The sequence below is a fragment of the Protopterus annectens genome, chromosome 7.part0, assembly GCF_019279795.1.
Source record: "Protopterus annectens isolate FY-2018-M chromosome 7.part0, PAN1.0, whole genome shotgun sequence".
Classification (NCBI taxonomy): Eukaryota; Metazoa; Chordata; order Ceratodontiformes; family Protopteridae; genus Protopterus; species Protopterus annectens.
Window position 1 is genome coordinate 1,284,537,298 of NC_056739.1, and position 22,709 is coordinate 1,284,560,006.

Genomic DNA, 22,709 nt, shown 5'->3' on the forward strand with positions numbered 1-22,709 from the left:
TAAATGATGGAGCTAAGGGAGTACTTGTAGAGTTGCCTAAGGAAGGGGGGTCTTTTATTATCCATTAAGGAATTAGTGGTATATTTGGAGTTTGAGTTTGTGTCTGCTGATGAGTCTTTGATTAGCTTCTGAATGGTGGAAATGAAATGGGTGTGAAGTCATGGGAAATTTGTTGTGGAGTCTTATTGGGTGCAGGGGATGGGTTTTATAAGTGCCAGGATTAAGTACAAGGGAGACAAACCTCCAGAACTTTTTTGTATTGTTGACTGATCCTCAAGGAAAAATATTCTGAAGACAGCTGGATACAGCAGCATGGATCTCATACCTCCCTCTTGACATTCCCTGATTACTGGGATAAATTTGCTTCTCTTCTGCCTGGCATACAATGAATAATCATTTTCCACAAACACTCTACCATCTCCAATTTTTAATATTTGGCCTTCTGACAACGTTTTGTCAAGATCAACTATTTCTACTGGTGTGATTGCATTTTTACTAATGCAGGTCTTGGCTGCTTTTTCAGGGCCAGGTTTGGAGCATGCACATGTTGTGCCCTTTCAGTTAACAACTCTTGCTGTGGAATAGCAGTCCAGTTACTTATTTGTGCTTTTATAAAATTAATATAGTCTGTTCCTTTCAATTTCTGTAGTACAGCAGAACATCTCAAGTTTTCTCTGCATGCTTTGTCCTCTAACGCTACTTTTTTTTGAAACAGTTCTTCTTGAGCAGTCTCATACTTAGCCAACCTTTTTTCTTGATTTCGTCTGAGTTTTGAAGGTTTATCAGTTCATCTGAATAGTTGTTTAAAACAACTTCCATTTTTCCAGCCTTTTGTTATTTGAGTTGGTACATTCCTTCAATGCTTCATTTATTTTAATCAACTCTGAGCACATTTGACTTATTTTTTTTCTTCTAAATTACTGTAGGCCATCATTTGTAGCAAAGCTGGAGCTCGGACTGCTTTTTGCTGAACAGCTGCATGATTCTTCCCAGTCAGTGTTTTCTCTTCACATTTTCTAATTTATTTTCTTTCAGGCTGTCTTATTCTTAAAATTTTTCTTTGCTGGCATCCAGACAGTGTACTTACTAGCCAGTAACTGAATTTTATTAAAAGTGGCAGAATTACTGGCCCTTATCTATCAGTTTCTTTTTTCACACTGGGACAGGTGAAATTAAGCTGTTTATCAGTGTGCAGCCATCTTGGAAAGCCTGATCTGATCATTTATTTTGAGGTTATAATTTATGACAAGACTTATGATACTGCATTTGTTGACATTAAAGGTGATGACAGACTATCTTGCAGAGCTTCAGCATTTCCTATTTTAGTAATTGTTACCCAAAATGCAATCATTGTTATGTTTGGTACTTTTAAACCCATGAAGAGTAGCCCAAAAAGAAATTGCCACAGTACAGAGCTCTGTGGAACATTGTTGACAACATACCATGTAACCTCATATTAAGTCTGGTAGGTGCCACCGCACATACGCAGTCTTGCTGGACCCTATTTCTTAGCCAGTGTTTACTCGTTAAGTTACGTATGGCTGAATATTTAGTGCTTTTAATTTGTCAATGTGGTATAGTTTCAAAGGCCTTAGTGATGTCAATACAAGCAGTATGCATTGTTCTCACTTCATTGTGTGCTGCTTTACATGATTCAAGAAGCATGTTCTTCCATTAAAAGACACATGCTGTTCTATATCTAACATAAGTAGGTCCCTTGTGCCCATGTGTCATTTTCAGTAATCTTCATTATGATTGTTTTCATGGCTTTACACAGAATGCTAGTTCCTTTACCTGTTTCCATAGGTCAGGGAAGAGTCCATATGAGTCCATATGCTAACATTTTGTTTAACATGACTGGCACGGTTTTTAATCAGGTTCCGTGACAATGTGTAGAAAACCACTGTGTATATTGTGTGGACCCATGAAATGCAAGTTTTTAATGTTAATTATAGCAGTATTTATCATGTTTTAAGTTACACATCAAAAAAGCATGCACTCAGGCATTGTTGTCGGTAGTGCTAGAGGTCATTTCTTTGCATGAGTCAGACCGCATGTGTTTACATGCTGATTAAAGTAGATATTACTTCATTATGCCCTTCAGTTCATCCGTCTGCTACTTCAGATGCAGTGAATTGTTAAAATTTGTGTTGTCAACATTATTAATTTTTTACTGTTGTTTTCATTTGTCCTCAACCATTTGGTCTCGAAACATATAAACAGTTAATACCCCAAAATTACAAGAAACACCACTTGTGTGTTATGTAGCCACATTGGCCTATTAACTCAGCAGATTTTTGGGTCCTGTTGACAGAATGGCAAAACTTTGTTTATGCTACGACATTTGCATTACACACACACACACACACACACACACACACACACACACACACACACACACACAAATAAAAAATCCTTAAAACCCTTCATCACACATGCAGATAAGGACTCCAGTGTGCTTCATTTCTTGTGGATTAGATCAGAATTCCTTGTTTTCACATCACCATTTCACTGTCAGGTCATATCAACAAGTAGTTATCAAACATGCAGATCTGTACTTTACCCAGAACTTCAAGCTCAGACAATGATTGTAGGGATGCCAGAGGAGTTTTAAGCCTAAGAAAAGCCCTTCTCAGTCACCAGTGTGTTATGTAAGCTGAACAAGAATCACATAAGATATCCTGCATATGTATGTTTGTGTGTATGTGTGTGTGTGTGTGTGTGTTGTGTGTGTGTGTGTGTGTGTGTGTGTGTGTGTGTGTGTGTGTGTGTGTGTGTGTGTGTGTGTGTCAGTTTAGTGCTCATTTTGTTGTTGTACAGTTCAGCATATGATGTTTTTGTATGTGCGAGCAGAGGTGCCCTTAAGCTGTGATTTGGCACCATTTGAAAGTTCTCTTATGAATTTCAGAAAAGATTCTGTCTGCTTCACTAGAGTGTCAGATGGTGTACAGTTTGACATGGTGCTTGGAAGGCTTAGGATACTTGTCTGCACTATGACCTGAAGGACCTTGTTGGTTATGTCACCTTTAAACATTTTTTTTTAATGGCTGGGTCTTTGTTGGGATTTAGTGGGCTAGCAAGCTGTATTTTGTATCTCATATACTATCTTCAGTCAATCCTAATAGGATACTGTCCTGTTTACGTTTTTTACCCACAGCCTATCATCTGTAATTTTTAAGGACATGCTGAGGGCAGACATTGTCTACCTGTGTAAACCTGTGAGGTCTGGAATGCCATGAGGTTACATCATCATGTCCCTGATTCTCCTCAGTTGTTAGTGTGGCTGTCTTAAGACTCAGCTTTTTGGTTTCTCTATATAGGGCCATTATTGAAGCTTTCTGCTAATGCATATACTACCGCATTATGTTGACATATCAAAGCAGAAATAACCAATATCTATCTATAAAAGTGATATTTAGTCAGGAGACAATGTATTGTTTTGACTGTGCATTGAATGAGACTTCTAAGAGGGTATTGGCCCCCAAGGAATGCTCCTCAGTAGGAGGCATCCAACATATCTATAGAGAAGTTGGTATGTTGTAGTACACTTAGGTGTAAAGCATAGTTCTTTATGCAGTCTCTAGGGCATTTGAGTCTGATTTATCATTATGCACATTTGATAATTTCTTGTTTGTTTGATCACTTTTCAGGATCCGCAACTGCAAAGTCTTGAAAACAGTTTTGCTATACAGCAGAAATTGGTAGAAGCTGCAAAAAAACTTTTATCAGAGCCCGACCTTTGCAAAAATGTAAAGAAGAAGAGAAAGCATGACTATGCTGATGCCGTGAGGAAGCTAAGAGAGATTGAAAATTCTATTAATGAATACAGAATGCAGGGCGGCAGAACACCTGTGCAGAGAGGTTCACCCATTCCATCAGGTAATAGTAAACATTCAGAAAGCATTGAAAACCACACTGAATTGATGTTTTTCTTTCTCTTCCATCTTCCTATACCATTAAACAGTATACTTAAATGGAAAGAGCGCTTTAAACCAGCTGTTGTCTGCTGAAGATATTTATTTCCCTTGAAACGTAACTGGAGAAGAAGAAAGCTTGTCTGTACATGTTTTAATTTTAATAGACGATTAGAATGACAGCAAGCTACCTGGATGTGAAGGTAACAATCCCAAAATAAGATGTAAATAGCTATACCTGGTATTTTTGTCAGTGTAAAGGTTTCTGTGGTAAACTTGTTTACTGTAATTTATGATTGTCCATGTGTTTTCAGTTGTCGTGTACTTTTTTGTTTTAGATCAAGTTGTAAATGCTTTTGCACCAGTAACAAATGCATTGACGTGAAAAGTTGTCCTGTTTATTGCAGCCTTCCTTTTAATTGATCAGCCTTTAGAATACCTACTAATAGATACTGTGGGGGGAATTGCTACTCCCACTAATTTACACCGTGATGAACTGAAACTGATACTGTAGAGCAAACACATTGTATGATGCTGTGACTTTACGTTTCTGTGCCATTGCAGGAGCACTGCTCTCTCTGACTTTGGATGTGCATACTGTCTTTTTCAGTGTTTCTTCAGTACACTTTAGTACACCTTAATTATGAATATTAAATACTGAATTCCTTATTTGTAACAGTACTATCATGGAATGAATAGTGTCACTTTAAATCTCTGCCAAATGTAAGCCAGGCAGTGATGAATTAAAATATAAAATACTTTTTATACCCATCTTCTCCTTTTTAAAGGTTTTTTGGATTCAGTGCCTAACCTAGCAAGTACAAGCACTGAACATAAAGCTAAAAAGCAGTTGTGTACTCCTGGGTGTGACAGCAGTTCACTACACACACACACACACACACACACACACACACACACACACACACACACACGCACACATACACGCACAACAGGAAATAGGTACTACATGGGGCTGAGGTGTCATGTCAGCTGCTGCCACCTTTCTCAGTTCAGTGCTTCTCTGGCCTACTTCGGCAATCATGGCTAACTGTAGCATGTTTTCTCTCACACAATCCATCCATCTCTTTGCTGGACTTCCTCATTTACTGTTGTCTTCCCCTAAGTGGTAAAATTTTAGACAGTTGTCCTGATAACAATTTTTACACCTCTTTGCTGGATCTTGTCTGTTTTATTGGTGAACCAGTCAACGAGTGACTGGAGACTATAAATCATTCATCAAAAGATCACATTTATTGAATGTTCTTCATAATAAGCAGTAAAATTCACAGTTAAGTGCACATCATAAAAGAAAATGGTAAAACATCAAAAGAAAAGATTACTTTTTTCACAGGGGAACGGGACAAACCCGCCTGCATGTACAGGGATATTGTCTGAATTGTGTAAACCCATTAATTCACATATTTTGGTTACATGATCACAAGAAAAGAGCACCTCTGATGAGACTTCCAGTGAGTGGTTTACAACAATTTTCCCTCACTGAATGATTACTTGATAAGATGGGACTGCTTTCACTGTATTTACTTCATGAGTATAATGTACAGCAGCATGATATTTTAGTTATTACATTGCAAGTGTCAGATTTATAGCAGATCTGCTCCTTCTGGCAGTCCAGAGAATTTGACCACTGTTATAACCCATTGTTTAAGAACATCTGAGTTAGATGAGGCAAAGGGAAACTAGTGCTGACTAGCCGTACAGGGATCCATGTGGAAAGGCCTTTAACATAGTTTTCCTTTTGTATAAGTGTGGCATCATCAGATAAACTGTGTTACATTTCATTGCAGCACAAACTGTCATGCCCATCATGTTCAGTCTAAAAAAAACTCATCTTGCCAACTTTCTTATATCAACAGCACAAAGGATGTACCATTGATATTTTGCCACGGGTATTTATTAGGCATAGATTATTTCATGTTATTATATCATTAAAGTGAAATATCTGCCAATCCATAGATGCATGGTTTTAGTTTCTATAATGTCCCATCATATTTTGCCACATGTGGAGGCTGAATATTGGTATAACGAGAAACTCCATTTCCCAATAAGAAAGACAAATTAATATCCATGGAGAGCAACCTTTTGACACAGACAAACCAGAAACAATTTCAATGTCTCCATGGCGTATGTGAGGGAGTATTTAGGAAACTCCAAAATGTTAATTCCTTAAATTCTGTAGCCACTAATTGAGATTTGGTCACAGCACCTTCTGGTGTTTCTTTTAGGGTTCATTCTCACCTTGTGGGACCTTCACCTTTAACTAACTTCTGTAGTTTGTTCTTCCACCTGTTTAGTTCCTTTTGTTTTTGATCATAAAAGGAGACATCCTTTATTTCATGCACATTGTGATTCGGCTCTGGGTTGTCCTGTATACCACACACACAATCTGATTAAATATAAAGATTTTTTACCCTTAAAAAATGAAATGATCCTACAGACCCAGCAGTTTCTTCAGGCTTGTCATACCACATATTTATCAGTTTTGGTATTTGCCTTTTGCCTTTCTTGCATTTCTGAGAATTTCTTCTTTGTGGGTGATTACACTTTCTTTTTCTATAAATTTCACAGTCTGCCCTGGTTTCATAGGAAGGCATTCATATTAAGTGTGGATATGTCTGTTGCTTCTTCAGCATTTCATTCAGTCTCACTGTTATTTATGTCTGCTTCGCTGTTGGTGTATTTTTTATGATCCTTTATCAGAAACCTTTTTATCTGCCTTGCAATTGTCCTTCATAGGACAATACCATCCAGACAAGTCTTCATCAGTGCCTTTTGTACTCAAACAGTGTACTATTACACACACTTCCATGTCTCTCAAAGACCATCATGCCATATTGTTCACTGATAACTGCAGGATCCTTCCACTCTTTGTAATCTAATTGCTTATAACACATCTTTGCTAACTACTTGCATATGGCTTTGTGAATCTGGTGCATGAATTCTTTTTTCTTCAGTGAATATTTTGTGTTAAACACCTGATGCAGGGATTTGCTTCTCCTTCCCAAAACACTCATCAGAGTACTCTCAAGTGCAGGTGGTTTGCCAATTAATACTGATGGATGACTTGAGTTCTGTGTACATACCAGCTAATACAGGCTGGGACTATTATACTGTATGTATTTCTTAAGTGTTCAAGGCTGTTTCCTAGACACTTGTGCTGTTTTTTTTCATCTTTAACTTGGTTATGCTGTCCTAAGAATTCATCATTCCACAAGCTTTAGCCAGTTTGTCCTATTCAGCCATGTCTTTCAGCTCTTCATTGCTAGGTACTCACCCATTGTCACTGTACAACTTATAAGTGACCTGTGAACCCTTATGTACAAATGAATAAACTTTTCTTCAATTGCAGAGGGTTTCTTTGTGTTCACAATGCTTACTGTACTGAAATAGATAAAATAATAAATTATATGGTGCTATCATCCATCCATCCATCCATCCTCAACACCTTTTCCCATTTTGCACATGGGGTCAGGGTCTCACTTCAGCAGTGACAGTCATACATTTAGCTCTAAATCATGTTCATCCCTTTTAACAGTAGCAGTACATTATTGTTGCCATGGTAACAGTAGCAGTGCTGCCTGTAGCCAGTGGTAGTTCAATAGCTGGTGTAGGTGTAGGTTTGCTATAGTTTATGCATGATTCACAGTCTTCTCTAGAATGTATATATAGGACTGGAGTTGCCTGAGCTAACCAGCAACATTGGTATAGCAGGATGTAACTAGCAACTTTTTGCAGTTTATTAGCAGAGGTATGCGCCAATTGTCTTAATCTGCTTTTTTCATGTCTTCTGTGACACTTTCAGGTAGATTATTTTGATTTTCTTTGCCAACAGTGTTAATGTGCTAGTGTCCATTGCTGTTAATTTAAATCTGACTGGATATTTAACATTTTGTTGTTTTTTCATGTCTAACTTAACCACCACCTGTTTTCAGAGATGTTTCACTGAGCAAGACAAGCATTTTTTCTTAGCAATTCCAATTGGAAGTGTTACTCCTCTTCCCATTCTCAGACTTGTATTCTTTGTGGTCCTGCTTGTGCTTTATGTTTCACTCAATCCTCTTCTCCTTCTGCTTTCGTTTGATTATTAATGTAGTGATCAAGTTAGTTTTCTGCACACAAAGTATACATCCATTGACAGCAGACACCAACTTCTCTATTTCTGAGAAGATGGTCTGAAACCAACATGTTATTAAATTTGCTGTTGACAGGCCTTTGCCCATTTTTTTCCCTTTAGCAAATGGCACACTTAGATTTAATGCAGAAAAAGTACAGGGCAGTGGAACAAAGCAAAGGTTCTCTTGGGTACTTCTTGTGAAGACATATGGTACCCATTTTCTTTCCCAACAAGTAAAGGAAGCAGTTCCATGATTTGCTGAATTCCATTTGCTACTTCTACAACCTTTTTCTCCCAGTCATCTACCACTCCTCACATTTCTCAAAGCTGTTGTTTTTATGAAAAAAGAGAAATGTTAAAAGGCAAGAACATGTAATGTGCACAGATAAAATAATTTGTACCCAAAGAAATGCAAATAACAATGTCATCTCTTTTTATTATAGCACAGATTTCTACTTGGATTTCAGTGCTTATTTAATTTGGACTGTTGAGGCTGAGCAGAACAGGCAATGCCAGACAGACCTCCCAACCATCCCAAATTACTCTGTTTTTACCACGTTTTAGGGTCCCAATAATGGGGTGCCACGATTCCCGAGTGGCACCCCTTCATTTCCGATTTAGTTCATACATTTTTTAGACTTTTTAATTTTCGCGCTTTTGGAGCTGATGTCATCACATGCATGATGATGTCAGCTCCATCAGCCAGTCAGAATTAAGCTCGCTCAAGGGACATGGTGTGCCTGTTTGAATACTCACTGAGCCTGTCTGAATTAAGCTCAAGGGATATGTGTGGGAGGCACTGGGAGCTCAGCGCATCTGTTTGAATACTGGGACTGCTGTTATGGATTGGTGGTTTTACAACTGTAGAGTTTGGTGCCGTTTAAGCTGGATGCAGAGTTCTGGCTGGGCAGAATGCAGAGTTGCCGCACAGCTTGTTTCGCTTTGCTTTAAGGCACCCAAGTGTGTGTGTTGGTTTTATAACTGCAGAGTTTTTTGGTGCCGTTTAAGCTGGATGCAGAGTTCCCGGCAGAAAGCAGAGTTGCCTCACAGCTTGCTTCGCTTTGCTTTAAGGTACCTAAGTGTGTGTGTGTGTGTGTGTGTGTGTGTGTGTGTGTGTGTGTGTGAAAATGCAGAGTTGCTGCACAGCTTGCTTCACTTTGCTTTAAGGTGCGTGTATGTGTGTGTGTGTGTGTGTGTGTGTGTGTGTGTGTGTGTGTGTGTGTGTTAGACAATCTCTTACCTGCTAATTCCACCTATTTGCACAGCCATTGCCATATAACTCGTTTTTTAATTTTTTTTTCACTCAGTCATCCTATATTACTCACAGAATCCACACTGCCAAGAAGAATTAAATCTGAAGATCTGCAGTACTTGCTCACCCATACACAAACAACTGTAACCTCCTTCAGAGTTTCTAGCAGTGACAGAAAGATCAACCTTCCTCTTGGTCAGTCGAATTTATAAATTCCTAAAAGAAAGTAATTACCACCCCCCACCCCCCAAGAAAAAGTCAGAAAACAATCTTACTCAATAAGAAGTAGGTAAGAAAACTGTATCGCCTTAAAATGCCAACCTTTCAAAACTGTTAAGGGAGAGTGGGCCTTCTCTAAAGTTGGCCATGTACTATGGAATAAACTCCTCCTGAAATAAAAACATGCACAAAAAAACAGGAATCCTTCCAGTGCTTCAAGACCAGCCTTTCTGAATAACTTCATAATGATGTTACAATGGTTAAATAGTGTACCTCTGTACTATGGGCCCTTTCTCAATTCCCCATTCTCTTTTCCATATAGATTGCTATTATACATACTGATGTTATGTTTTATTTATTGGCAGGCTGACATGGTAAAATAAGGTATACTTTATTCTACCAAGCATGTCAAATGTCCATAGAATGTATCCACACACGCTCAAGTAAGCTCAAATAATGTTTCTTGCTATCACATTGCATCTGCTGCATGTACTATATATATAAATGATTTACTCTGAATATTATATTTTCAGTCTGGTTAGCATATTTATAAGAATTAACTAGTAATTATGCCAGTTTTAGTCAGTCAGTTCCTTCTGAATAATATATTAGCTAAATAATTACAACACAATGTCTTCTTCTTATATCTTTTCTGACCACACAGTACATCTCAGTGAATTGTTTTGTAACTCTGTACTTTATTTGTAACTTTGTGTTATTACCTGAAGCTCAAATCATGCTGAAAATAGTCGACCTACCTACCCAGTTACCAAACTGTAAAAAAATATATATATATTTCTCTCTCTCTGTATATGTGTGTGTATGTATGTATATATATATATATATAGAGAGAGAGAGAGTGTGTGCTCCCATTGAATGGAAGTGAATAGAAAGGCTCAAACTCTGTACCTTGAGTACAAGCCAGGTAAAAAGAGCTTAAAGTCCCTAGACACCACAACATGTGAATTCATTCCTCATATTTCTGTTCTGTTCCTCATTAAATCTGTGGTTTTAAGGATTTTTGTAACAAAGCATTGAATGATTGAATTCACTAAATAATGATAGGCATTTGAATTTCAGAGTTCATATTCTTCAGAAAATAAATTGTAACAAAAAAACTTTTTATTCTAGCAATTTTCTAAGTTTATAAGATTAGTTAAGAATTTGAAATTTGTCCCTATTTTGGGGCTGTATTCCCCCATTATTGGCTTTGTCTGGGTTATTTGTGCTAAGAGGTTGAGAGCTATGGCGAGAAGTGAGAACTGAATAACTGTCTTTCAAGAAGCTGATGATTTGGCATAGGGGTATGTTGTTTTGACTGTAGTGCACAGGGTCCTGTGGCCAAGTCTTGTGAAATGCATGGTGGTAACATGTTTTATTCTAGCAACTTTCCAAAATTATACAAGCAATGATTAAAATGTGTCTGTTTTTTGCCCTTTTGCCCCCCCCCCCAAAAAAAAAATAAAATTGCAAAAAAGTACAAGAAGCTGTGCAAGATGCCTATGGCTTACACTACTGTCATTCTATTTATATATTTACACTTTAATGATGGAAATGTTCTTAATTGGGTAGTTTGTCATTGTTGGTTCATGCATTTTGTTTCATTGCCTACTAGAAAAATGTTCAAACTATAAATTTAAAATGTGTTCTAACAAGTGAGCTGTATTATACAAGGAATATAATTTAATAAAGACAGGAAGGTGTATCAAAAAACAAATATATGTTTCTTGTTTTGTGTGCAAGGGGCCTATGATTTGAAAACAGCCCAAAGATGATCTTTATCCACCACTGACCAGAAGCATTTTCTTTGGATGTGGTGTATGGGTTTCAGTGCTGTTTCAATGAATGTGAGTTTCAAGGGCAGAGAGATTTTAATGCCAAGTCTATTTTCATTGTGAGACAGTATTGCTTTATTTAGAAGATGTCTATTAGTGTTTGTGCATTGTGCTATAAAATATAAAAAAAAATCCAAATAATCATTGTAGAAGTAAAGCAGTATGTACACATTAGTGTTTATGGTAAATGGGGTGAAATAGCTAGATAATGGGACATTGGAATGGCTGCAGGGGTTTCTGGTGCCATATTTTGGTTATCTGTTCTTCAGTTTGCAGTTGAAAGTTGTTATCCCACAATCCCATTAGAGTGGGCCGGGTTATGTAATTATGCATGCAAATTTTATGTTAATCAGTGTACAGATTTGTACCTATTTTTCATGGGTCTTGTCCAGATTTTTTGATGATTCCAGGTTGAGAGAGGTATGTTACCAGGTTCAAAACTGAAAAGGGCCTTAAATATTTAGTAGGTTTCTAAAACCTTTTTCCATTGCTGTAGAGATACACTGATAGATCTTAAACAGACCAACAATGAGTGTTATGAGCTTGTTGTAAATATAAATAGAAGGAGTGCACAGATGTAATTTATCTGCCCCAGGCTTATTTTTTTTCTAAGTCATACTGATAAAAGGAAGCACCTTGGCCAACAAGAGATAAGAAGGGGAAAAAGATCATAAAATGAAAGAAAAAAATCCCAAAGTAGAAAGGTGGTAATTAGGAGAATCAGAAAGTCACTCCTAGTTGCGAAAAATGTCACAAACTGGAAAATAAGAAGAAGAAGCACAGGGCCATCTTTTCCTTGATGTGGAGCTTTCTTGGCTGGAAATATCTAGACAGGGCAATACTGAGTGGTGTGTTGTGGGATATGGGAGGAGATATTAGCTTAGATACATTTTCCCTGTGCTGACACAAGGACAGATACCAGAAACTTGGAAGTAGCATTACAGATGGCCTCCATCATCCAGCAGAGCTACTTGGAGTCTAAATATAGTTCTGATGATGACATACCAAATGGGTGGAGTATGCCCAAATCTAATTGATTATGAGTTATCAATGTAGCAATAAGGAATACTCGCAGCACCAGGCATAGTTAATTGCATCCTATAACATGCAGTGTTAATGACATTCATTAACTTTTACTGGTATAATCCTTATAACCGTTGAGATTACTTGAATCTGGATGCCTCCACATCTCCAATTGTGTGTAAGTATTGATTCTGTAAGATTTAGCAAATTCACTATTTAATGGCAACAGTACCAGTTCCGACATAAAGGAGAAGCTGACAGTCCTTGAAACTGGAGTTCCTTTCAGCATCACCTGTATGTCAGACCTAATACTGCATACATTACATGGCAGATAAGCTAAATGCCTGCTGTGCTGATACTGGCATATAGGTGGTACAACACCTATGCCAAGAAAACCATGCCAATGCTAATGTAAAATAAGTCCAGTGGTGGTGCAAGCCCGATTCATGTTTTGCAGTCAGGAGTAGTGCTTTGGGATACCTCATTAGCGTATGCAGCTTGAAAAATCCCAGAGCCCTTCTCTTAGAACTGGGAGTGGAGTTACCATCTGGTATGGCATGCTGTGTCAGTTATAACTGCTTTAGGAGTTTCACAGAGTGAGGGCATTAGTCCTAATAGTTTATGGCAGATAAAATGGTTTTAACAGACCTAAAGTTAGAAGCACACGTGCCTCCAGTTTTATTTATTCTTGTATAAGTATGCATTTTTCCTTTACCATTTCCATTTGAGTTTTCCTCAGAGTATATCAGGTATAGTAAGAAAGCAAACCATAGTTCGGACTGGTGGTTATTATGTACGCTTGGTGACTTTTTTAACTGATACATATCTTAAGGCTGATGCATGTAGTAAGGCCAAATGATAGCTAAATTCTGGTTATTGTTATCATGCATTGAAATGTTTGTTTTATTCTTAGATGATCTCATTCCATCTGAGAGCAGTTCCTTGTCTGACACGTTTCTTGATGAAGGTATGTAATGCAGATGTTTTGGTCCACAGTGTGACAATGCATTAAGTAAAATTCTGGTGGTGTTCTGTTTCCTACTTCAGTATATAATTGAAAATATATAATATTCCTTCTGCAGAAGATATGGCAAAACTAGAGAACTGTAGGAGCAGTGTACACTGAGCCTGAGAGCAGTTGCTTGGTAACTTGCCTATTTAACAGTTGTAGTATATGGTACACCTGTGTAGTGTCTAAAAATCACCAGCACCAGTGACATTAACATTTTAAAAACTTGCTAGCTTTTTATAAAACCAATGAACGTACCTGCTATGAAACTGAGTTGTGCCCAGGTATCATATCAATGAATCTGTGTTGTCAGCTCCAGTGAGTATTTCTTTACATATTCGTATATAATTGATAAGACTCCGTAGGCACAAATGCCTCTCTATTTTATTTACTTATTTATTGAATGCTTGATCGATTGTAATTTGTATTTTATCTCTGCTGCCTGCCAGTCACTATTCCTCCTGTTACCTGTCTTATTCATTCATTCCTCTTCAGATGAGACTCAATTGTGAGAGGCTATCCCCTAAACAACTGTCAGGGTTTTTTGTTTTATCTCTAACCCCTAATCTACCACTGCAGACTGATGGTCATGCAGCACACTGTTGGTGATCGTAATGCATGTGTTTTACTTCAGATGTGCCAATTTTCAGCCAAAGCACATACCTATCCTTTGCAGGTGTTGTGCACATCCTCAACCTAAATGCAGCCTGCTGTGTCAATTTGAAGGATGCAGTAAGCTATAGATTTTTTTCAAACTAACTGTATATGATCTAATATATAAAAAAACATAGTGCGAAAAATAAGAGTGTTCATCGTTTTGCTATGATTTTTAAAAGCTGTTGCTATAATTCTTAATGCTTGGAGATGGAGAGGTATGCAGTCAGGGTTTTTGCTGGCAGCACCATAGAGATGACAACTATTGATGCCTCTTTTCATGGGAAATCCAGGAACACTGGTCAGGTTAAATGAGTTGAGTAGAGTTGCAGTAAATGGTGTAACGTTTATCATCTGTTGCTAAGTAACAATACTAGCTGGAAAAAATGTGGAGTTATCATTGTGTTGTAGCCCCAGTTTTATCTCTGAGGGGAGAATGGCAAACACCCACATTTTAGATTTTGTAATTATAAAAACAGAACAGGACAGATTTGATCGAAAGGCCTGAGGACTTTGCTTTGAATAAATGTATTGCCATTATTGATTTCTTTCTATGTTTCCTCTGCCGGGGCAGTATTTAGATTTTGGATAGCTGTACCAGCTGTTATTTAAAAATAAGTGTTTTATTTTAATAGTATGCTTAGTACAGATATATATTTTTGGCCTTGTGTCAAACAAACAAAAATGGATCTAATGGATGGTGTTTCCTGTTAAAAGCATTCTGTAGGTGTCACATGTGCTTTGCTGTAAGCCATTGTGGTTATCTGAGGATGACATACCTTTTGTTTACTTGTCCTGTCTGCCAGAGTCAGACATTCGGAGTAGTAAGCTTGTCAAGAGATTCTCTTTCTGTTGCTGTTATGTAGAGCAGTCTTTGCAAGTTTTTTTTAATTTCTTTAAACTAAAATACAGTTAACTTTGGGTACTGAACCAGAGCTGCATTCACTCTGCAGTATTTCCTGATGTCCTTAATATTATACAAGCTCCTATTGGAATGCTACAAAGGGGAGTTGTAGCCATGGGATATTGACACTGAATCTTTGAATATTAGGAATATACATACCAAGTCTGAGGTTGCAATACTCTGGAGTACTCCTGTTAACTGAGAGATACAGTGATTTTGGATTTAGTATTTATATGTAGCAGGGTGTGTGGAACAGATCCCTCCCAAAATAATTCAAGGGTTATGGAAGCATTGTTGTGGGTTTATCCGTACTGTAAGCAAATACTTTTGCATGTGCTATACTAAAGGATGTCTAATAATATAATGTTACACATCAGCTCGGGTCACTGAAAAAATGCTTTCTGGACTAGTTCATCTGGCAGACTGACAATAGAAAATAAACTAAAATAAAACAATAATATTCTCCAGTGCAAAAATAATTTAGTAGCGCTACATTTAATTTTGATAATCATTGTATTTATTTGGCTTTTGCACTTTATTTTTCTTCACAGTGAGCCTTGTGATTAGGGGACTTGCATATCTGATAGAGAGCCTTACTGTATAATGCATACATAATACATTTGTGCACTGGCATTTTGGTAACCAAGTAATCCTAACTGGTACTTAAGAATCTCCTTTTAAAGAGATTCCTGGGATGTGCAATTCATTTAACAGCAATATATGATATAAAATGTATGCAGTATGCTGAGTAATTGCACCAGTAAAACAAGAGTATTTATTTATTTATTTATTTACAGTTTGTTAACCGGGAAAGTACATTGGGCCATGTTCAGCCCATTTTCAATGGATGCCCGAAGAGAAAAGCTCCAGTAATGAGAGTATTTGTAATATTTACAAAAACAAAGGAAACAAAAATTACAAGTAATGATATTTACAAGAGAATTAATGATTACAAGTAATACATAATATTTATGAGCTCATACAAATGTAACATTGAAATGAGAATGTAAATTCAACAGATTTATTGGGGGTTCTTTGGTTGAGATTGGGATAGGAATGATGAAGGGGGTGGAAAGCATCAGGTGGGGTGAGAGCAGGAGCATTCCCAGAGAGAGGAGAGATGAGAGTGAAGTAAGCTCTTGAAGGTGGAGGGATTATGGGTAGTTCTAATGTGAGGGGGAAGCGAATTCCAGGATCTGGCAAGGGAGAAAGATAGTAAGAGTTGTCCTGGAGTACATATGGGTTTGTAAACTTCAAGGAGATATTGATTGTTGGATCTGAGTAATCTATGTGGCTGGTGCAGTTTTAGGGTGATGGAGAGGGAAGGACAGTTAGAGGGTTTGAAAATAAGCTTATGTGCAGTTGTGAGTTAAATATATGTCTGGTAGTTGGGAAGTTCCAACCATCTTAGGGAATGGAGGGAGTCACAGTGATGAGTGGAAGATTTGCATCCGGTGGCAAACTTAGAAATTGTATTGTAGTAGGAAGATAGTTTACATTTAAGGGTAGATTGAAGATTTGTAAGGAGAGGGGTCCCATATAGGAGTGAGGGAATGAAGTATGTGGTGGCTAGTGGTTGTTTGGTTGAGGGAGTAAGGTAGCGGTTGTGTCGATATAGCATTCCACGCTTCTGATGATTTTTTTTTAATATTAGTTTGCAGGTTTGTGTCGAATTTTAATTGATCATCAAAAAGGACTCCTAATAGCTTAGTATAGGGAACTATGTCTATAGAGGTCTTATTGTGGCTGACAATAGAGAAGGATGCTTTGTCAATTTTGGTGTGCCTGGAGGGGGTAAATACTATAATTTTGGATTTAGATGCATTGAGAGCTAAATGGTTATCTAGCATCCGATTTTCGGTGTGGGAAAAGGTGTCTTGGGTTAGATTCATAAGTTTAGGGAGAGAATTGGCGGAGCAGATGATGGTAGAGTCATCTGCGTATTGGACAAGTTTCGCATTGGGGATGTTCTGGTAGAAGTCATTGATAAAAATGTTGAATAGTAAGGGGCTCAGTATTGAGCCTTGTGGAACACCAGTTGGAGTGTGAATGAAGGAAGAAGTACAATTATTCCACTTTACGGCTTGTTCTCTGTCTGAGCTTGGTCAAGAGGAATTTGTGGGATACAGTATCGAAGGCCTTAGAAAAGTCGAGAAGGAAGGCAAATACTATGTTGCCGGAATCACGAGCAGAGTTAATGATTTCAAGAAAGGTGAGCAAGGCAGTAGTGCTGTGACCAGGTCTGAAACCATGTTGAGTAGGGGACATTAGTTGATTGTCTAACAGGTGTAGGGTAAGAGTTGTAGATTGATACATTTTTCAAGAATTTTTGAGATAGGAGACAGAATAGCTATTGGGTGGAAATTGGAGACTGTAGAATTGCTTCCCCCTTTATGGAGGGGAATGATGAAGGCTTTTTTCCAAAGTAGAGGTACATAGGATTCTTGGATAGAGCGATTTATTAGGATGCAGATAGGTAGAGCTATGCCATCAGCAGCTAGTTTGAGGAAGTTAGATAGCATGTTGTCAGGGGCATTAGAACTGGGTTTTAGTTTTAGTAAGAGTTTTCTAATGATATGTGTAGGAATAGGCTTGAGAGAAAAAGGAGGGAGATGAGTATAATTGGAGGTTGGAGGGATAGGATTAGATGTATTGGATGAGGTGTGAGTAGATGCATTATTTGGGAATGATTAGGTGATTTTGGCTATTGAGTCAATAAAAAAGGAATTTAATTGAGTAGCTAGGGCATGGTCAGATAAGGTGGGGTCAAGGCAGGGGTTATCTCTTTTGCCAGGATGGAGGACTGAGGATATACTGTTTCAGATTTTTTTTGGGTTGGTTTTATGGTTATTTTGAAGTTTGGAATAGTAGGGTTTTCGGTCAATAGCTGTTTGTTTTTTTTACCTGATTTTGAAGTTGCTTTTATTCGGACAGGGAGTTGGGTGTTTTGAATTTTGATAGTATTTCCAATATTTGTCTTGGAGATGCATAAGAAGGGTTTTAGTCTCTCTGATTAGCCAAGGGGCAGTTTTAGGTTTGACTCTTTTGGTTCTGGGGTATGAGGTAGAAACTGATATGCAGTAGGTATACTGCATAGGGTTACTTGGAGGTTGTTCATAAAACAGATTCATTTATATACTACATGATTTATTTTTACCAGGTAGTCCTACTAAGTACAGTAACCTGTTTTAGGCTAAACATGAGAATGCTATGGTTTAAGTAACTTTTTGAAATGTCTTGCAGTATGCAAGTGGAGATTGAAAAAAATTGGACTCAGGATTACAAAATAAAGGTCATTAGCATATTGTTGTATTAACACTATGCGCTGTACTGCCACAAACATGTACTAAGTTTCTAGCAGGTTATAGTTAATAACAAAGGCAAGGAAGAGAAGATGGTGCGAGTATCAGTGTAATTAGTTACACACATTTGTTTGTTTCTTTCGGCTTTTCCCGGTTAGGGGTCGCCACAGCGGAACTCCGGTCCGCTAATGATTGGCAGTATATTTTGATGTGCTGGCTTGCCGGGCCTAACGCACAACCTTCAACAAAGGAATGCCCATTCACGCATGTCACCACACAGAAGACGCTCTAACTGAGAATCGAACGGACAACGTCTGTGAGGCGACAACGCTCCCGCAGCACCACCACCGCAGTTGTAATTAGTTACACACATAAGGGAAACAAAAGAGGCTGTTTAGTGAGTAACCAGAGATTTATTTAATACTTTGGTACCCCTAACATATTTATTTGTGGCTAGGCAGTCATGCAGATCACCTGTACATTGTTATTGGTCAGAGCCTAGCCATACAGCTAGCATATATTTAGCACATAGCAAATACTGCAGCATTTATTTCAGCTGCACTCACTACAATTTTCCTTGTGACATGATTTCATTTGTAATCCTGTATATCAGCTTTCCTGGAAGGTTATGCTTCATAACACAGTAAACTGCACAACTATAATCTGAAATCATGAACAAAACTACATTTGAACTTGTACTCTTGTTAAATTTTCTTTGTCTTAATCAGCCCATGCATACTGCTTTTCAAATGTGTTTCAGCATATTATGGACAAGAAAAGCTATTTCTTCTTTAAGTATAAGGAATTATTAGCAGTAATTGTCTCCAGTGTTCCACACCTTAAAGGTTTTAGGCAATTCTAACTACTAAAGAGCTACAGAAAACATGTTTAAAATCTTGACAGCTATAAGAGTTACTTGCAGTTTAGTGTGCCTTCCACACACATTATATTTGTATTAAAAATAAAACTGCATTAATATATTATTTGTGTTTCATGTCATGGAGTAGTAAGTATACAGTATTTTTTAGATTTTTAATATTTTATTATTTTCCCTGAAAAATGTTTTGCTTCTCTTATCTCAGTTGTAACAGTAGTGCCAATAATGTAGACACACAGTACTGTGTATCTATTCCTGCACAAACAACATATGGGACTGTGCCTATCCCTGCACAAACCCAGCATCAGTGATAGACATACAGTGCAGTCCACATCTCTCCACAAACTATATACAGCTAAGAGCACATTTAAGCTCACATGCATGTAGTGCTGCACCCATTCCTGCACAAATCACATACAGATCTGTACATATCCTTGCACAAACCCAGCATCAGTGATAGGCATATGGTGTTGTACACATCCCTCCACAAACTGTGTACAGCATTGTACATATCCCTGCACAAACCTAGCATCATTGATAGGGATGTGATGCTGTACAAATCCCTCCACAAATTGTGTACAGCGTTGTACATATCCCTCCACAAACCCAGCATCAATAAGCATGTGGTGCTGTACACATCCATGCTCAAACTGTATACAGAGCTGTACTTATCCCTGCACAAACCCAACATCAGTGATAGGCATATAGTGCTGTACACATTCATCCACAAACTGCATTCATCATTGTGCATATGCCTGCACAAACCCTGCATCAGTAATTGCCATTATGGTGCTAGGCACATCCCTCCACAAACTGTGTACAGCATTATAAAAAAATCCATACAGAAAAAACAACATCAGAGATAGATATACAGCATCTGTCAACAAACCCAGCATTGCAGTTAACCAGCACATATATTAGCATTCTCTTGTTAACACTGCTTCCCTACATGCTCATCGCATTCTTAATCCATGTGGTGCAGTCATCTTTTAACTTACCTCATTTCAGTGAATGGGGACGTGGCTGGCGTGATACTGAAGGCTTCCCCCTGTTATAGTTAGTATATAGGTGGACAGTACAAAATGCAAGGGTGAGTAGTGTGTGTGCGCGCGTGTGTGTGTGTGTGTGTGTGTGTGTATGTAGATATAGATACAGATGTATAAGTAATATATATATATATATATATACACATGTAATCCCTTTTGCAAATAGCGGTTTGTTCTATTTATAAGCAGCAGAGTTTACCATGGTACTTTGTAATACATACTGAAATATAATGGTGACACATGGGAGGGTGCTGAAAGTTACTTACAACAAAAAGTCAAATGTAACACAGCAAAGACTTAACAGAATGCTGGGGTGCATAGCTAGGAGAGAAGGTTCTAAAGGTGATAAAGTCACATTTCCATTTTTGGGGAATTGATAAGAGCAGTAGCTGGAGTAATGTGCCCACTTTTGGCAGTCATTATTAGGCTTACAAAATGTACATAAAGTCAGATCACCAAAAATCATATGTAAAATGTTAGGGCTACAAAAATAAGTATGTGTGGTGGAACATAGAAAATAAAAAAGGAGGGATATAGTTTAGACACAAGAGTTTAGTGGGACACATGAAACTGAACATGAATGACACGGGGAAGGGGACACACATACACTGGAAGTGGAATGGTTCAAGGTTGTTTGAGAAGTGCTGTTTCACAAACTGTACTGTGGTCTGGAGTGAACCACTGTAGATGACAGTGCAGTGCAGAATACCTAAGGGGTTTCAAGCATGGGTTAAGCAGATCGAAGCAAGTAAGAACCAGAAGTAGAAGAGGGTTAGCAGCTCGGGATTTAGAAAAAACTAGTCTTAGAACAATGAAAATCTTCTTATACCAACTTCACAGGCTTGTTTGCTACATGCTGTAGCCAGCTGTGTAAAACTAAGATTACTATGGCCTTGTTGTTGTACCTGTTACGATGAAATCATCTGCATATAATTTTATTGTTCTACACTGATTTGAATCTCAAATCAAGAGTTAGAATCAGCTTTAGGAAAAAAGTTCTCTGCATACATATCCATGCCAGATTTTGCCAGAAGAGATTTGTTTAACTTTTTTTTCCTGTTTTCATGCTACAATGTAGATTTGATTTATTTTAATTAATGATGTGTTGCACCTTTGGCCTTGTTTTGAAGAACATAGTAATGTGTTTTGTCATAAGCTTATCTTGTTAAAACAATGATTTGCTTTTTACTGGCAGATGATTCACATGGCAAGCAGAGACAAAGATCTGCCACAATTCAGCAATCTCCTAGACCACATCCACCCCAGTTTCTCAAAATTGAGCAGCATCACCGGAGGAGGGCTTCTGCCGGTGAGCAAATCACGGATAGAGAGCAGTTAAGGTAAACCTCGTATTACTTATTTTTCCATTTTTCAAAGCATTTTCCATGTTGCCTTATCAGTTTTCACTGTACTTCATCTGAGAATGCTACTGATATGTTCTGCCTTGTCTAAAACCAGCAGAAGTCTGTTTCCCCAGACAAAACATTTCTTGTTACAGACTTTAGTGGTTGTACTGAGTACAAGTATAACTGATGCATTTAAGACTTATTATTTTGCATTTTTCAAGCCTTATAAAACACACTTTTTAAAATTGCCTGCATAGGGTGTTATGACTACTGTACTTAAGAATCTGCTTACTGATTCCAGAAAGCTGGAATGCATACATTGATATGACACTTGAAACTAGCTCTTGCGCCTAAATGGTTTTATATCATTTAGTTTTGTGAAATGTCTGACAATGTGTAGAAACTTTTGCAAATAACTCCACTCCCCAAGATAGGTCAAATAAATACTATTACCTATACAGACAGCAGCTGCTAGCCTTTGCAGCAGCTTACATTTGATATATGTTGATTATTGTATTTTCTGCTTAAGTTTCCAATCATCCCAGATTTGTTAAGTGACATCCATTTCCTAACGTAACCCTGTGAACATCCATCACCATCCACAGAATTAGAATTATCAGCAAATAGTGAATGAAGCAGTCTGGCAGTTGTTACAGAGGATAAATGCTATAAGCTGTTAAAAAGTTACTTCCTTTGATTGAGGGTTTGATTCCTTCATTCTTCATTTGCAAATCACTTCACCAAGTACTGCTTTGGGAAATTGAGAATTTAGGCTAGGCTCGTAAAGGCCTCCTAGACTGCATGCCTAGTAACTGCCTGTGAACCTAAGTAGATTGCCAGGCCTTTCCTCTGCATTATTCAGATATGACATATGAACACCTATGGACAATTTAAAGTAGTCACACAACCTATTGCATTTATTTATTTCTTTGGAATGTAGAAGGGAACAATATCACCCAGAAGGAAAACACACTAACACAGGCAGGGCATGTAGACTCTACATGGAAAAAAAACCCAGCCAAGAAATGAAACAGGGAACCTCTTGCTGTGAGGCAAAAGTGCTACTCACTGTGCAGAAGTATACCCTAGTATTACTCACATGCATGCTAAAATTCCTTATCTGTTCCTCTGATACAGGAAAGAGTAGGTTTAATATGTTTAACATCCATCTGATATGCACATACTTCCTAATTCAC

General features: G+C 37.8%; 1 protein-coding gene across 2 annotated transcripts in view; it reads left to right on the forward strand.

The window, feature by feature from the left end:
* Nucleotides 1–22,709, forward strand: part of FRMD4B (FERM domain containing 4B) — a 2,055,076-nt gene that overhangs the window by 1,893,466 nt on the left and 138,901 nt on the right. For both annotated transcript variants that reach the window (XM_044077901.1, XM_044077900.1), the window contains exons 17-19: nucleotides 3,651–3,879; nucleotides 13,289–13,342; nucleotides 21,363–21,507. In XM_044077901.1, coding sequence (XP_043933836.1) covers nucleotides 3,651–3,879; nucleotides 13,289–13,342; nucleotides 21,363–21,507 — 428 coding nt within the window. The remainder of the gene's footprint in view (nucleotides 1–3,650; nucleotides 3,880–13,288; nucleotides 13,343–21,362; nucleotides 21,508–22,709) is intronic.